At 32.7% G+C, this 18,156-nt stretch overlaps 1 protein-coding gene across 2 annotated transcripts in view; it reads left to right on the top strand.

Annotated features, from left to right (window-relative positions):
* The window catches only part of VWA8 (von Willebrand factor A domain containing 8), a 398,466-nt gene that overhangs the window by 96,892 nt on the left and 283,418 nt on the right, over positions 1-18,156 (top strand). For both annotated transcript variants that reach the window (XM_031958442.1, XM_031958441.1), the window contains exons 11-13: positions 344-478; positions 563-640; positions 17,753-17,913. In XM_031958442.1, the coding sequence (XP_031814302.1) occupies positions 344-478; positions 563-640; positions 17,753-17,913 (374 nt within the window). The remainder of the gene's footprint in view (positions 1-343; positions 479-562; positions 641-17,752; positions 17,914-18,156) is intronic.

Here is an 18,156-nt window from a genome sequence, read left to right on the forward strand (position 1 = left end):
GATTCCTTAATATTATTATATGGCAGGTTGATGAATTAGGGATTCTAAAAATGGGAACCAGATCTTTGCATGTATGAAATAAAATAAAAAGTTGCTTCAGGATGGTTAAATAATGAAAAATGATTTAGTATACTTTACTGATGGATCTTCTACAAATTCTTTTCTCACCATAAGCCTCCTAGCAGCTGGTTTAGACTTACTGGAGTAGTGAGACTTTAAATAAAATGGTGTTCCTTAAATAATGTGTGCTTTAAGAAAAGCTTTTTTGAGCACAAAAAAAGAATATGCTAAAAATAGAATAGACTTCCTCTTGTGTATCACATTTACCTCTGTTTCATTATAGGTACCATCTGGGACCAAGCCATTAAATCAACATTCTGGATCAAACCATTTCATAAAAACTTTAAGCCATAAGCAGTTATTGGCAGAAATGATGCAGTCTCATATGGTTAAAGACATGTGTTTAATTGGAGGAAAAGTAAGAATAACATCACAAATACATTGTTTGTTTGCCTTGAATTGTGCAATTGTAAATCCTTTCAATGAATGTTTTCTTTCTTAGGGTTGTGGAAAAACAGTCCTTGCCAAGGAGTTTGCTGATGCTTTAGGTTATGACATAGAGCCTATCATGCTGTATCAGGTAAAGTTTTATTCATTTGCATATGTATATACAATGTAAAAATAGATGGTATATAGGCCCTCCTCAGAATGTCTTAGTAAGAAATGCCTTTCTGTTAAATCACGGACATAGAAGAATAACTCAAAGAATTACCAAATGAGAGTATGATAATATAATTTTGACTGCATACCTGACATGCCTGTTGGATACAAGATACCAGTATTGGAATATCATTTTAGCATATACTGTATTTTTATTAGAATGTTGCAGTCTTTCAGAGTATTGATCAATTCTAGCAAAACATGGAGCTATCTTAGTTTATGGTTAGTATGATGATTCAGGGTACAGATTTTATAGGTAGAATAATGTGTCATTGACATATTGTGGTAAAAAACCACTAACAGTTGTTGTTCTAGCATTTTATAAATGATAGAATGCACTTTAAATATGTTTTTAATCCTGAAATTTCTCCCCCAAAGCATGTTGAATGTTTATGTGTTAGGCCATGTCTTTTTATGATAGCATGTTTATTTACAGAAAGCTCTTTTTCTCTTATCTCGTTTCATATGCATATCATTTAAATAGATTTAGATGACATCCATGTACTCTTTGGGAGTCAGTTTCATTGTGCTGGAATTTTGTTTTGTTCTCTTAGTTTGTGTGATCCTAGACATATTTATACTTAGGCAGAAAGATATCTGATTTTTCTGAAATAATTTAAACCAATTACTGCTGTGGCTTTAGTTCTAATTACATTTTGAATGTTTCATTTATTAATATTTAGTTTATTTAGCTTTAAGTCAGGAAATACTTATTTTGTTGTCTTGCATTGAATTTAGAAGAATTAGATAGAATAACATACTAGTTACTTTGATGCTATAGAATGAACCTTCTTTTGTAAAAATACATTTTAAAACTTGCTTTGTGACTACATTAGTTACTTCCTTTGAATATATTAACTTTTTCAGTATACTAAGTCATTATTTAGAAAACACCTTTAGGGTGTGGGTAGGAGACTTATCGATGTATTGAATTCGAGAAGGCACAATTACTTTTTGATTGGTATTCTGGGAAAATATGCAGTGAATTGTTTAATTTTAGAGACAAATTGATTGACTTATACAGTACATTTTAGAACATTTTTACATGTTAAAGAAAAAAACATTTTTCTTGAAAAAAAAAAAAAACCCAGTTAAGATGAACATATTGCTTCAGATGGAAGAACATGGGAAAAAGGCAAAAAGTTGTGATCTCACTGAAGGTTAATTCTTATGAAAAAATTTTTCTTTTTTTTTTTTCCTTTTGTACTTTTAGTATTTACAATTCCTGGCAAGTAATAAGTAAGCATTTATCAATTATGATAATACATTTATCATAGTGCTAACTCTTGCTTTACATTTTATTTATCTATTAGCATTCTCATTTGTGTAATTATTTGTGTACATGTCTTATAATTCTTATTTTAGGTTCTTTAAGGGCTGGATAAATATCTTACATGGATTTTTGTCATTCCTTGTACATAAATTAGTGTTTAGCATTTTGCCTTGTATATCATTGGTGCCTAACAATGTTTGTTTACTCCAGATATTTAGTAAATACTAGAAGCATATGACTGCCTATCTTGAAAGATGCTAAGAGCTATAACCCATACTTACTTCACTCCTTCAAGGAGAAAAGAGCTATATTAGTATAATCAAATAATTATTTTGTTTTGATAGTACTGTTTTGATAGTAGAATTATGCATGTTGTGGAGGTTTAACCTCCAAATAATATGTAAGCAGGATCCCCATTGGGAATAAGTAAGTAAACATTTTTTTCTCTAGTAGAGTTACTTGGAGACTTCTCTATTATTTGTGCATTTATAAGCTACACTTAATCTGTGGTTTTAGTGATGTGAACACTCAATTATTTTTAGACTTGACTATTTTTAGAATTAGGTTTTATGTGATAAAGGCATAGCCTGAACATCCAAATTTGTATCAGTGCATAAAATATGTTTTATAATGGGCCATAAAAAAAAGTCTTTAAGTATTTTGGCAGGTCTGTTAACTCAAATCATTTTACTTTACTAGTAATCACTTTTGCATTGTTGAAGTTAATGATTTAATGGTATTAGAGAAAGGATCCATTTCCTTTCTAACCCAATTAGGGCATATTTACCGACATCATTTTTTATATCCACCCAAAAAAAGGCTCCAATCTTGAGACTTCTTTGGTATTTAAACACTGAAGGGACCTAAAAACTAAGTAGAATCCAACATAAACTTTTAAAAAAAGAATTATTTTACAGTCTTTTAGTTAAAATAGACACTGTATGAAGCACATTGCAATCTCAGGGTCATCCTTGAATTTTCAGCCAAATTTTCTTTTCTATATCCAGACTGATGCCAAATCCTTTTACTTCTTTCATAATCTCTAAATTCCACTTCTTCCTATTTTTTCCTTTGATGGAAGTTTTTTTTCCTTCCCTTATATTCCTTTTTTTCCCTCTTTCTCACTAACTTTTTGTCAAATATCTCCTGAGGAACTCAAACTTTGCTTTTTAGTGGCTTCTGTATTGATTTAAAACTTTCTTTTCACCTCAGAGACTGTGTGAGACTTTCTAATTCTATATCTTCTTTTGTTCTCTTGCTTATTGATGCTACTATATCCTGGCTTATTTCTTGCTACTATTACTTCTTTTATGTGCCTTTATTACTTTTACATGTCTTTTAAAATCTCCAAATGACTTTAAAGAAGTTACTTCAACCCTTTAAATATTTCTCTGTATTGTTTACTCCTTCTAAGAATTGCCCTGGAAAGGATTGGAACCATCAAAATAACTAGTTTAGACATAACTCTTTGTTATATTTCTGACCTACTAGACCTGCCTGTACTGTTAGACTCCATTTTTCCCTTGTTCCAGATAATGTTCTGACAATCGTTTTTGAGTCTAGTTTCAAATTGTTGAAAATGTGAAAGTGAATATATTTGAGGCCTTTAAAGGCTACTAATCAGTCAATCAACAAATATTTATTAACTCCTAGTGTGTGCCAAACTGTACTAAGTACTAGGGATATAAATAAGAAAAAGACAGTTCATGCTCTCAAGGAGATTATAGTTTAATGGGAGAAGACAATACAAAAAAGAAAGCTGAAAATGGATAGGCAGAAAAGGAAGCAGAAAAAGAAAAGGCCCTCTGATGAAAAAAAAAGAGTTGGCTGGTAAATAAATCCTTTTTGAATTGAGAATTTGAGAAGAGTTCTTTGCTTTGCCCTCTAAACCTAATGAATTAAAGATATATTTTTGACTTCAAAGGATACTTTGATAATTTCAAATTATCAGCCTGTTAAAGCACTATGTTAGGCATGCATTTTTGGGTCCTTTTTTGCTTTTTAGTAAATGAATGATAATAGTCCTTGATAATGGTTAAAACGTGAAAGTGAAAATATAATAATTAGTATGGAAGAGTTATTTGATTTGCTTAGAAACCGCAAGTATCTCAAGAAATTAACTATCATATATGTACAAACTAGATGCAAAGTAATTTACAGGCAGTGAGTACAGGCAACCAGGGAGATCAAAATAGTTTTCCAGAAGGAGGTACACATAATATGAGTTTTAAAGGAAAATAGGAATTCTATGAATTGAAGATGAGGAGGGATAAGGCTGGAGGATACAACCTATATAAATGCATAGAAGTGGATATATGGAAAGTTTTTTTTTTATAAGAAATAGGAAGCATTTTTGTTTGCTTAGAACATGGTGTTTATCAGGAGAATAATATAATCCTGGAAATGGAGAATGCTAGATTGTTTAAAAAAAAAACTTAAAAGCTAGAGAAGTTTGTATTTAATCCTAAAGGCAAAAGAGAATGACATGGTCAGATTAGTGCTTTACAAAAATCATTTTGGCAGCTCTATGAAATCAAGCAGGGAAATAAAGTAGTAGGCTATTGTAGCAGCCCAGGCACATTATACTAACCACCCACTCTCTTCTCTCCTGCTTATATGCTGCTGAATAGAGCTAGAGAAAATTATAGAACAATAGTGACTGTGGCGACTACAGATTTGTGTCACATAATCTCAACTAAGCTCTTCATTGCAGTAAGGCAGTCCTTTTTAAGGCACCCCCATAATCAATTTGCCACCAGTGGTTATTACAAACATTTTTATCCTGACTTAAGACTTCTCATGATGTCGTCAACTGAGACAAAGCCTCATGTTTCACCTAAAATTTTGATGCCATTTGCTAAGCTCTCTGTCTTTTCTCTTCATCCCACGTAATTCAGATGTTTTCCTTCACTGTCTCCTGTTTCACACAGTCAGATGGTGGAGAGTTCCAACCGATTGAGAAGAGACAATTACTGAAGAAGATGTGATGTAATATAATCAAGAGTTGTATGGAGAGGAATTTATCTTGGAAAAGAAAAGGGCCAACATCTCAGAAATAGCTCAGGTTGGAGCTTTCCATTTTTCTAAAGCAGCCTTTTCCAGGGCAAAGTCTGATCACTTTTGATTTGATTTCTGCAAGTTCCTGACTAGAGTTTGGGTCCGAGCTAAATAGATGCTGCTGGATTCAGCCTCTCTATTAATTAGTCATCCCTGGATCTGTGATCAGGAATATCATTTATCACCTCCTCTTGTACCTTATACTTGGGTCCTACTGAGCTAGATCTGAGATTCTTTCTGCCCTTCCTCAAGGTGGTGCAGAGACTCTCCTTGCATTGAAATGCTCAATGTGGCTTACTCCTGGACAAACCTGGTTTTCTTCCTATGCCAATCTTGGCTGAAAAAACGACTCAGTGTAATACTAAAAACTTTCCATAAGATTAGGTCTGGTGTATTTTCTAGATTTTGGAGGAAGAATTTTGGGATGGTGTTAGTGGTATGGGGAGTGGAATCTCTCTGTACTTTCTTCCTGCTACAAAACCATCTTTGTCTCTGCCTTTTGTATTAATTTTTAAATTCTTTTCCTGCCTCAAGTCTTTTCCCACTTCAATCCATCCTCCATTCAATTGCCAAGGTAATTTAGTTTCTAAAGTCTAAGTCTGGCTTTGTATTCACCTCCATCCTGAAGCTCCATTAGCTCACCAGATATCAAAGATTTCTGCTACTGGCTCTGCCCCTGCTCCAACTTAGCCATTTCATGACTATGGCCAACCATATTATATACTTCACCATTGCTTTTGATGAACAAAACAAGTATCTCATTTGAATACTTTTGAACTATGCAGATTTTAAAGAATATATCATTTTTTTCTCATTTAAATTTGATAATTTTTTTGCATTAATATTTTAAAGTCAAGCATGGATCACAACATAGCTTTCACTCTTTTTCATTTTTTCTCATTTTTTCCCTTTTTTGATCTGATTTTTCTTGTGCAACATAATGATTGTAGAAATATGTATAAAAGAGTTGCACATGTTTAACATATATTAGATTACTTGCCATCTAGTGAGAGGAAGGGGAGGGGGGGATTTGGAACATAAGATTTTGCAAAGGTCAGTGTTGAAAAATTATGGCATGCATATGTTTTGAAAATAAAAAGCCTTAATAAAAATATTTTAAAGTCACAAATAACTATATGACCATATGAACAATGAATTGTAAATCTACTATGTAGATTATAAAAGACTCATTTGAGAGTAATTCCATGGAAATTTAGATTGAGATTTAATGAGTGAGCTTTGTTATTTAAAATCTACTTGTTAAAATTTAATATTTAAATCAAATACTTCAACTCATATTCTGAAATACTAAGAAATATACTATATTTTAAATGATGACCTTTGAGGAGCTTTTTGGGTGGTGGAGAATAACTTTCATACTATCTTAATGAATTTATTTATCATGAAAAATTTATTTATTAGATTTCTAAGAAGCCTTTGGCTACATGTATAAAAATAAGGAGCACAATTAAATTCTGATGTCTAAAGAGAAAAAAAAATAGTAAAGGGACTGAAAATACTTCCAGATAAGGAATTCCCACCTTTAGAAAGATGCACCATCACTGATGGTCAACAAACTGAGGTTTAAATGAATCGGAGGAAGGAAGGATTCAAGTCAAGGATTTTTGGAACAACCTCAAATATAAGGGACACACTATAATCAAATCCTGAGTACTTTGGTAATAGTATATCTGTTTACCTTGATCGGTACAATTATATTTATGCTTTATAACCAGTTTTTAATATTTTGATAAAAGATTTTTCACTACACTTTTCAATGGAAGTTGGGCTTGGAAAAGGCAATGAGGAAATAGGGCAAAGTACTGGATTTGAAATCAGAATACCTTAGTTTGAATTCTGATTTTGCTATTATTCACCAGATTTGTAACTGTTGGCATGTCAACTATTCTGCACCATATTTACCCTATTTGTTTGATGAAAGTGAAAGTAGATAGAGAGCTGTGTTGGATTTGGCAAGACTAGGGTTCAAGTCCACTCTCTGATACATATGACTATGAGTGTCCAGGCAAGTCATTTAATCTGTTAGTGTCCCAAACAACTCTCCAAGACTAAAAATTAAATAACACTACTGGCTTGTATTAGTAGAAGCAGTTCTTTACTTAGGGCTTCCTAACACCAATAAAATCACAAGGATGTTCTGAAAGGTAGATTCTACCCGCCTTGTGTATCATTGTTAGGAAAGCATTTGATCAGCTATCCTCTAAAACTTCTCCCCTCAACTTCTTTATTTTTATTGTTAGTACTACCATCTTCTTGGTCACCTAAACTCCAAATCTTGGACTCATTATTCATTCTTCCTTCTTTCCCACCCCATGTTCACTCAATTGCCTGATAATATTATTACCTTGGTAATGTTTCTTACATCTGTCCCCTCCCATCCATTATATATATACTATCCCTATGCTAATTCAGGTCCTCCTTAACACTCACCTGAATTATCAAAATAGCCTCTTAACATAGTTTTCCTGCTATTAGCTTTTATCTTCCTCACTTCATTCATCACACCAACTAAAAAATAATCTAATTTGGAAGCCTGGCTTCAACTTACCTTTTCATCCACAGTTCTTTCTATTCCCCTTTATGTTCTAGTCAAATTGTATTATTTCCAAATTTAGTTTCCATGTAAGTAAAACTTCCAAATAAGTACAGCAATTCAAAATGGAAAATAGAGGCATTGGCTTTTCCTTCATTGGAAACCTTGAAGAAGACAATGAAAGGCATTTGTCAGGTTTGTTATAGAGAGATGCCTCTTCAAGATGCCTGAAGTCCCTTCTGCTTCTGAGATTTTGAGGTCCTTTATACTAGTATGACTCGTTTTCTACCAAATTGGCCATTTTTTTCTGTCAGTTGAAATTGTTGCCTTTCAAAGACCAGGTTAGTGATTGCATTTTCTGTGATGTCCTTCCTTATTTCCTCCAACTGAACATGAATTCTCTCCCTTCTTAATTTTTAAAAATATCTTTTGTCTATGCTTCTCTTCTACCCAGGGAGAATATTAATATACTGTAATTATTTAGTAAGTGTTATTGAATTGAATTATTTTCCCCAATTTATGGAAACACAAAAATTAATATTTCTTATTTTTATCAGTGAGACTGGCCAGAGAACAATTCCTCTTTCTCTTCTTACCTACTGTTTTCCCTTCTTCTCCTAGTATAGTTTAAAAAAAAAAAAAGGCCTAGGAATGTAGCTTTGCTATTTAAAAAACCTGGATGACTTTTGATCAAGTCATTTTCCATCTCAATGCTTCATGACTTCATCAACAAATAGAAGAAGTTGAATTATGTGGTTTTATCTTTTCTAAGTTCCTTGGATCTCTAAATTTTGTGACTATATGACCTTTTTGGTCTTTTTTTGTGACTTCTGTTCTTCTGTCAGAAATATTTATTAGTTGGGAATTCATTTGTTGTCTATGTTGAGGATCAAATGACATACTATTTGTAAAACACTTAGCACAGAAAGTGCTTAACAAATGTTTGTTCCCTTCTTTTTCTCTTTCCCTCCATTCAGGTTCCTGAAGTAGGCTCTTATGATTTAATTGAAAATGACAGTTTTCAAAAGGTTCAAGGAATGACAGAAGGAAAGGAGACAGATAAGATTAATTATCTTTTACTCTCCAAGGGATAGAGCTGCTTGGGTAAATTGGGGACTGTTGATCAGCCATATATATATTCTCATAAGGCTGCTTAATTTTTGTGAGTTTATGATGAGACTATAAGGAAGGCTTCTTACCCACTCTTCTGGGCATACTTGATATGTGTTATTTTTCATCCTACAGTAATGGGCTTGAAACTCCTGAGTCAATGCACTGAGGTCAGGACAACCAAGCACTTAAGGCTAATTACCAATTGGACAATACTGTATAAGCACATATTTGGAAAATGGCCCTTCCCACTATCCTGTGCTGGCTCGATGATTGGTGTATACAGAGAATTGTAGGAGGGAATAGGGGGTGGAGTAAAACAGAGTCACTTTGGTGGCTGAGGAAGAAGGAGGTCATGGAGATTCTGCTTCCATCTAATTCAATCCTACCTCTAAAGACCAAGAATAAAGACTAAAGACTTTTGCTTATCTGATTGATTCTAAGATATCCAGGGTGCTAACGTGGTCCTTATACCACAGAGATCTGGATTTTAGCTTTATAATTTGGGGAAATGATAAATGAGTCACATCTACAAGACTATAGTTTAATAATTGTATAGGAATATTGGGGACATTGAATGGCTGGTTTAATCATGGAAGTGCCACTTTGTACAGAGAAAGTCATTACTTATAGTTATTAGAACATGGATAGTCCTGGTAATAAGCAACTGATTGTGAGTAATTCTGAATTGTGAGAATTTTGGGATTGAGAAATTTCTTTCTGGTGTCTAAAAATGTGTATATATAGAATTCTGAATCCCAGATATGTCTTAGAAAGCACAAACGTAGGCCTTTACTCTACTCATGCCCCATGTTGTGGGGCAAAATGTGCTGCATTTTAAGTCAGAGGACTGTGTCATTGAATCCTTCTTTAAACTTGGCAGTTGTGTGATTCTGGGAAAATCAGTTGATCTCTTTGGGTCTCTTTTTCCAATTTTTAAAAGGACGACCTTAGACTAGATAAAATCTGATGTCTTTTTAGTTCTAAATCTGTATTGGTTATTTTTCTAATCATTTAGTTTTATAAAAGAGAAAAGTGAGACTCAGATGTGCTTTACACAATGCCTCAGAACCTGTTTGTAGCAGGGATATACTAATCCAAATTTTCTGAACCCCAAAATATTAATGTAGCTCTTCCTAATTTGTTTACATTACCCAGTCAATGGCTCAGTTTTGGGAATACAGAGAAAGACCCAGTTCTCAAAGATTTTACCTTGTAATGAGGAATGTAGCGTAAAACTAACTAGGCATATATAAGATATGTTTCAAGTATTTTAAAAGTAATCTCAGAAAGCAGTAGGGGAGATTGGGAAAGGTGTACTTCAGAAGGTGGGGTTTCAACATGAGTCTTAAGGAAGTTGAGGAGATATAGTTGAGGGAGGCTGAGCACATCAGACATGAGAAAACCCATACCAAAGGTTTGAAGTCAGGAGAAATCATAGAGAAACCATGAAGTTCATCAAATTGGGGAGGAGGTGACATGATAAGATTAGTATTTTAGGAAAATTACTTTGACAGCTGAGTAAATGATGAATTGGAGTGAGGAAAGCCTTGAGGGGCAGGTTGAAAGACTCTTGAAATAATTCAGAAAGAGTTAATGAAGGCCCGAGTATCCTCATAGCTTTGTGAGTGGAGATAAACTAATGTATAGGAGAGATGCTGACAGCCAAAATTTATAAATTACTGCTCTTTGCTAGGTATTATGGTAAGTTCTGGAGATTTGAGGAAAAGCAAAAAGATGATCCCTATCCTCAAAGTACTCATATTCCAATGGTGGAGATAATATGAAAGTAACTGTACATATAAAATTTAAATGGTGTAAAAGGTGAAGTAATCTTTGAGTAAAGTTGGGGTTGAAGGACACTGGGAGGTGGGAGTGTGAAGGTAGAAATTGTAAGATTCAGCAATAGATCAGATATGTGGAGTGAGAAGGAGTGAGTGAGTAGTTCAAAGTAATTGAGCTTGGAAGTCTACATGATTGGCAGGATGGTGCTATCCTCAGCAGTAATAGGGATGTTAGGAAGAAAAAAAAAATTTGTAGGGGAAAGATAATGAAGTATGTTTTGGACATATTGAGTTGGAGATGCCTAAAGGATATATAGTTAGAGGTGTCTAAAAAGCATTTGAACTAACATTAATTAATTCTAGATGATTACATCCTTTTAAAAATTTTGGAGGAACTGCAAAAGAGGAGATTATGAAAAGATAAGTTAGAAAAGGATTTTATTAAGCAGAATATATGAAGCTGAGGAGAAAGAGAACTGAAAATCTGAGTGTGTTCTAGGCCTTACTTATTTGTGGATAGGCTTCTGCTTATGTGGTATGATGAAATCTGTAGAAAACCCTCTACCCCAAAATATCTTCCCCTAATCAAGAACTATCAAAACTCTGCTAGTAGAATACTTTTGGGTTTATTTATTACCCCATTAGAATAAAAATATGACTGGAAAGAATAACATTATTAAACTATTATCTGCTATTGACATCTTATTATAGTTTATTGTATCTTTTGCTTTAGGATGGCTAGCTGAAAGCAAATTTTCAAGAAGAGAAACTACAGTAAGGTCTGTAGCATGAGGTACTTTCTAGGGAAAGTAAAGTGGGGGAGGCTTTGTTCACTGAGCACACTGGTGATATGTCACTGCATTGACACTGAGGTATAGTATTTACCATGGTATTGATTACTTGCACTATACAGAGCATATGAAAAATTAGCTAGCAAGATGACAGAATTCTCTGTTGTCATTTTTGTCTGAATATGGTTCTGTGCTAGGGTATTCTTTAATAGATTTAACAAAGATTTACTATATTCCTTCTGTGTACAGAGCCCTTTGCTAGATGCAGGAATGGATAAAGAGTTAAGGTAAGATTGTCTGCCTTCTTGGAAATTATAGTCTAATGTGGAGATATCTTATTAGTTATCCTAATAGGTAGGTGATATTATAGTCTAATAGGGAGATGTTCTAATGGAGATGAAAAATAGACACATAACTATAATAGGCTGTATTACGTAATAAATGCTTTCTGGAGTATGAAATTCTCCAGAATATATATATTCTGTATACTAGGGTATACTAGGAATCTAATAAGTGTTTGTTGATTACAAGTATTGAGGACAATAGAGACCACTATCTCTCCCAGTATATTTGGCCCCTTTTTAACTCTTTCTTCTAATAAAACAGTATCACCTAAATGTTTCAATAATAAATCTGATAACATAGAACTCTTGCTTGTTTGTAAACTGACGTGGAAGTGAGAGAAGGGCCAACTATTTATGTCCCAATAATAAGATGACAAAACATCTAAGCTGTCCATTATTTCAAATTATCCCATTCTTTTCCCCAAAATATCTCCTTGCCTTTACCTACCTTTCAATGATTCATAACCTTTGGATCAATTCTGACATTAGATTCAATGCAAAAGTGAGTCCAACACTTGTAATGTTAACTATATAATCAATTTTTAGGAATCTAACTATGCTGTATATGCAATACTTATATAAATTTAAAATAAATAATAGTTATTTAAAAATTTTAATAATACTATAATATGAATAGGAATATCATTAAAGCAGTATAGCATCTCTCAAGACCCAGTTTTAATGCCCCCTTCTTTGTAAAGTCTTACCTGACTAGTCTATCCTGAATCAATATCATCTTCCTTTTAGTCTGTTTAGTATATAGTGCCTGGAGAAATGATGAAATATAGTTTCTTCTTATCTGTAAAGTGGTGGTGGCTATGAATGTAGAATGGATTGTGTAATACACTACACGAGCCAGGTTTTGTTTGTGTCAGTTGACTTTGATTAAAGCTTTTCTTTGTATCCAGGAAAGGTTCAGTATGTATGCATGGGAGAAATAGATCAAGAAGGCGGGGAGGAAGTGGTTAAAAACAAAACTTTCTAAACCCTCCCCTCCAGAATTATATAGGAAGTTATAGTTAGGAAAAAGAGAGATTATATGTCTGTGGAAACCATCATTCTTTACCAAAGCTGTACCAAGTCACAGATAGTTACAGCTAATCTACTGTTTATCAAATCCCACAATATTATTATGGTAAGATAATTAATCTTATTAAATTAAATTTCGAACAGATTTTCCAGAAGTACTTAATAAAATAATTTTGGTTTCATAGAACATCTTTTCCTTAACAAGTCTTTATTTTAAGTCTGAAGCAATCTATTTACTCCTGAACTGACTATAATTTCATGCTTTATTCATAATCTACTTTGATCAGTTCACTTGATTGGAGTTTTATTTGAATTGGATAATTCCATCTGCCTATGATGTGGGAGCTAGAGAAGGTGATGGAAATCATCTGATTCTATCTGCCACTGAGAAAATTGAAGGGAGAATGTGACTTATCCAACCTTAAGATACTTTGCTGACATCCATCCAGACATCTTATGTTTATACCATTTCCTTAACCCGCCAGTATAGTAAATCTGTTTAAAAAGGAAAGCAGGGTTATTCTGATATAATATCTTCTCTCTTTTTAAATTTTGTTGTAAAATTTGCCTGTAATTGCTATCCAGGTCACCAAAGACTAGTTTGTAGAATCCACTTTCCCAATTTTCAGAAGTGGAACATTTCCCCATAGTCCCATTGCATTTCTGCTGCTTTCCACTTTCTTGAACTTAAAAATAGCCTTTTAAAAAAAACTGAAGTATAAAGCAAGGAAGAGTTTAAAAATACTTCTACAATATATGTAAAATGAGAGACTTTTTTTGGTTGAGATCAAACATAAGTGACACTAAGGAATGTTGGAAAACTGCCACATGTTCTGTTCATTGAGCATACTTGGAATCTGTAAATCATTGTGGAGTTGTATTCAGAGTGCCTAGAAATTATTAACATTCTCTGTTTATACAACATTCTGCCACTAACAAGTAGTAACATAATTAATTCCTTATTGTGTTGCTTATAGATTATGGGACGAAATCTTATTGGAGATAATAGTTGAGAATGAACATTTTCTATCACAACTTCTCCATAACTATGTATGATAGGACTTTATCCAATTGAATCAGTTAAATTTATTTAAAGTAATCCTTAGAAAACTATAGAATTGCAGTTTCTTTCTAATCCATTTTTAATCTCAGGTTTAATATTCACTTAAATTTCATGTTTTGTCTGAGAGATTACATTTTTCTATTGTATTTTCTTCTTTGAAAAACATTTTGTTTATTAAACTTTGTGTGGTTATTTAAGTGATAATTTCCATGTTCTAGATTTTGTGGATATCTTAGAAAAATTCAGTTAACATTATGAGTATTTCAAAATTGAAATAACCCTCAGTCCATGTGTTTATTTTCTGATGTTTTTAAGTTATAGAATTGTCTATGGCACTGCTGTTTTCTTCTCTTAAAAATTAAATCTTCATTTTTATGTGGGGGTTTTTCCTTGGGAAATTAGACATCAAAATTCTGGAAAGTTACAGTTGTAGTATGGATTAAGGATGTTTTCCAGGGATCTGAAGGTGAGGCTTTAGGTCAGACAATGGTGGTAACCCTGAAGGAACTAGATTTCATGTCCTGTTATTTTAAGACTTTTAAGGAAATGCAGAAAGAGGAAATGGTTCAGGCTCTATGACATCATTGGTGCTATTTTTGCTTTCTGAGGTTCAAAGACTTTACAATTCAGGGATGAGAAAAACGTATACAAAAATGGAAGCATTCATCTTTGCTTTACGGAGTGCTGTGGATAAGCAGGAAGAAAATAAGAGAACATCTGACTATGTATGTTGCTATATTTGTGTGTATACATAATAATCTTTCTTTTTTTAAAATTAAATTTAAAATGCTAAAAAACAACAGCACCATTAATGAAAGAAAAAAAGTTTCATGTTGTATGTGTCAAAACAAGCCTATATTAAAGGATTTTCAAAGTTCTACAAAAACAGGCATTCTGAAAATATGGATACTTAAGAATATCATTAATTTTTTTTTGAGAAGTAAATGTTTTATTTGTAATCTCTACCTTTATTATCAGGTGAATTTCAAAATTTGATGCAGAGTATTTTTTAATTAAGATTAATGAAGTACAGTTGTTTACTCTGTGAAATATCAATTTTTTGGTTTGTTTCTGAGCTCCTTAATAGTATACCATGATTTTGTACCTGTTTCACATAAAATAGCATCTTATAACTGGATTGTAAAAATTAGGAATGGCAGTATGTTTTTGTACTTCAGGAAACAAAAAAATACTTAGCTTTCATCTTGGTTAACAACCTGGATTTTAACTGTAACAACCAATGACTTGTATCATGGGAAACATTCCTACTATTGTCTTCCTCCCTCCTTCCCCCCAAGATTTTACTTTAATGTGTAGGATGTGATAGAAATGAAGACTGTTTAGCTCCTCCATCACCAGAGTGAGCAGGGAATTTAGTGATTGAAATTAAATTTGAGATCTATTTCAAGAATTCTGTATATATTCCTTTTATTGTATCCTTGTGGATAAAAAAAGGCAACGAAAAAATGTTCTGTGATTGTGAAATGTGTAGATCTTTCTTTATTGAGAGTATCAGTTTATCTGATGCTGAGTGAAATGAGCAGGACCAGGAGATCATTATATACTTCAACAACAATACTATATGATGACCAGTTCTGATGGACCAGGCCATCCTCAGCAATGAGATCAACCAAATCATTTCCAATGGAGCAGTAATGAACTGAACCAGCTACGCCCAGAGAAAGAACTCGGGGAGATGACTAAAAACCATTACATTGAATTCCCAATCCCTATATTTATGCACACCTGCATTTTTGATTTCCTTCACAAGCTAATTGTACAATATTTCAGAGTCTGATTCTTTTTGTACAGCAAAATAACGTTTTGGTCATGTATACTTATTGTGTATCTAATTTATATTTTAATATATTTAACATCTACTGGTCATCCTGCCATCTGGGGGAGGGGGTGGGGGGTAAGAGGTGAAAAATTGGAACAAGAGGTTTGGCAATTGTTAATGCTGTAAAGTTACCCATGCATATATCCTGTAAATAAAAGGCTATTAAAAAAAAAACAAACAAACAAACAAAAAAAAAAGAGAGTATCAGTTTATCAACTAATGTAGCATCATTTCATTAAGATAAAGGACAGAGCACTAGGTATGGCATTAGGAAACTTGAATTTTTCTGTTCATTGCCAGGGTAGTTATCAATAAAAATCTATTGAGTATCTGCCTGTCTGAATGGTTTCTAAGTGTTAGTTGTAAGAATAAAATGCAAATGATTTAGAATAAACATGCTATAGAATATTCTTATTAAAGAGTATTTAAAGAGTACTTTGTGTAGTGCCACAATATATATTAATTTGTTATGTTTTGGAATTTCTGAATGAGAAATTCCTTCTTTTTAAACAGCAATATTCAAACATCACTTATCTCTAAATCTGAGCAGTTTCTTTCATTAAAAGTATAGACTCCTTATTTTGAAGTAATGGAGAAAAGTGATTGGCCTAAAATACTAGAAAATTCTACCTCTTGCAGGTCTATAATGCACAAATATCAAAAATTTCTCAGTCCAACTAAAAAATCTGATCTGTAAGATTCCTCCAGATCTAAAACTATGATTCTTTGATCCTTTTCTTTTTATGCCACAGTAATTTTCTATTATTTCACCACCCTCTCTCCATTGAGGACTCTTAATAAAAAAGTTACAATTAGAATTTGAGTGTGCTCTCTTAGGAATACAAATTTTAGAATTTTTATTATCATTGGCTTCAAAAATGATAATACCATTCTAACATTGTATGCACTTATAACCTGTAAATAAAAGGCTATTAAATTAAAAAAAAAAACATTGTATGCACTTAAAGAATTCAAGAAATTCAAATAAAGAATTCAAAATTAGGAAAATTTGTATGCAAAGATGTAGAAAATTATCTTGGTTTCTCAATCTGGAGATTCCACAAGACCTTACGGTTCTAAGGGCTTGTTGGATTGAAATGTCATTATTTTTTGAATGTCTTAAATTTCAATATAAACTTAAAAATAATTAGTTTTTAAAGCATTTTCATAATAGTGAAATGTTTGCTAGAAGTGTTATGTTTTTGGTAGGTAAGATTTTCATTGGTCTTGTGTAACAAAAGAATACATTCATGATTATGAAATATTGTTTGAATGACATTGATGATACAATTGTAACTGTCTCTTTTTAGTTAGTATTTGATAGACATTGTGCATTATTTAAAATCTAGAATAAATTAAAACTCAAAACTAAAAAAGAAATCATTGCCTGAACACCAATAAATAAGGGTGGAAGGTATGGGGTGGATGTGGTTTCACACTTCTGGCTTCATTGCCTTTGATATGAAAAGCCCATAAATGTGCTGGAACTATTAATAGTCTGCTTTGGTCTGTTACATTATTTTAATTTTAGAACATTGTGTATATGTGTGTCATGTTTTTTAATTGCATGTAAGTGCCTTGCCATGGTGTTTCAATTCCTGTAATTTGTCTGGTGGCTATTCTGTTTGGTTTCCTCAAATTTCAAATCTCTCTCTAACATATAACCAGTCACAGTAATGATCCCAACTGTTGACTTCTCTGCAAAGCTCATCAACTGCAGGAAGATGCACAGCATTTGATAAGAATCTCTGGGCATGATCTAATTTTGCAAAACCTTTAGTCCTTAAAAAGAAATTGGCTCATTTGGGTTCCTTCAGAATTTAACATAACATTGAGCTAAATTTAGTTGTCATGTGGAAATTACTGCCAAATACATCACCCATATAGAATGAATGAGCATATTCAAAAAAAAAAGTCTGTCAAGAAAAATAAGGGAAGGGATAAAAGGAATTTATAAAAATCCCAATGTTATTAAACCATTGAAGAATAATGTTAAAAATTATAACAAACATATGCCCAGTAAAAGGCCAAGAAAATGCATTGAGTTAGCTTCTTTATTTTGATAAGAAAAATGAGTTTTCATCTCATGGGTTCTTTCATTAAGAAAAACAATACAGTTTCAAATATTTGTGATAACATTTTTCTCAGTTTAATATTCATTCCTGTATTTTCTTTTGTGGGTTATAGGATATGACAGCCCGTGATTTGTTACAGCAGAGATACACTCTTCCCAATGGAGATACTGCTTGGAGGTCTTCTCCACTTGTTACTGCTGCTCTAGAGGGAAAGCTTGTTCTCTTGGATGGCATTCATCGTGTTAATGCTGGAACACTGGCTGTACTGCAAAGGTTAGTAAAGGTTACAAAAAATATATCTAAAAAATTGATGTAAAAGTCTCCTCTTTGCCTTTGGGGGGAAAAAATGTTAAAAGATGCTAAGATTTTTTTTAATGCATATGGAAATTATACACACACATATATTTCTAGATCTATTTTGACACCTTATATATAGCACATATACATATACATGTGTGTGTGTGTGAAGTGGGTATAACAAGTAATTTAAGCTTCAGGTACACATCTTCTCCCTAA

This window comes from Sarcophilus harrisii, chromosome 3 (assembly GCF_902635505.1).
Source record: "Sarcophilus harrisii chromosome 3, mSarHar1.11, whole genome shotgun sequence".
NCBI lineage: Eukaryota > Metazoa > Chordata > Mammalia > Dasyuromorphia > Dasyuridae > Sarcophilus > Sarcophilus harrisii.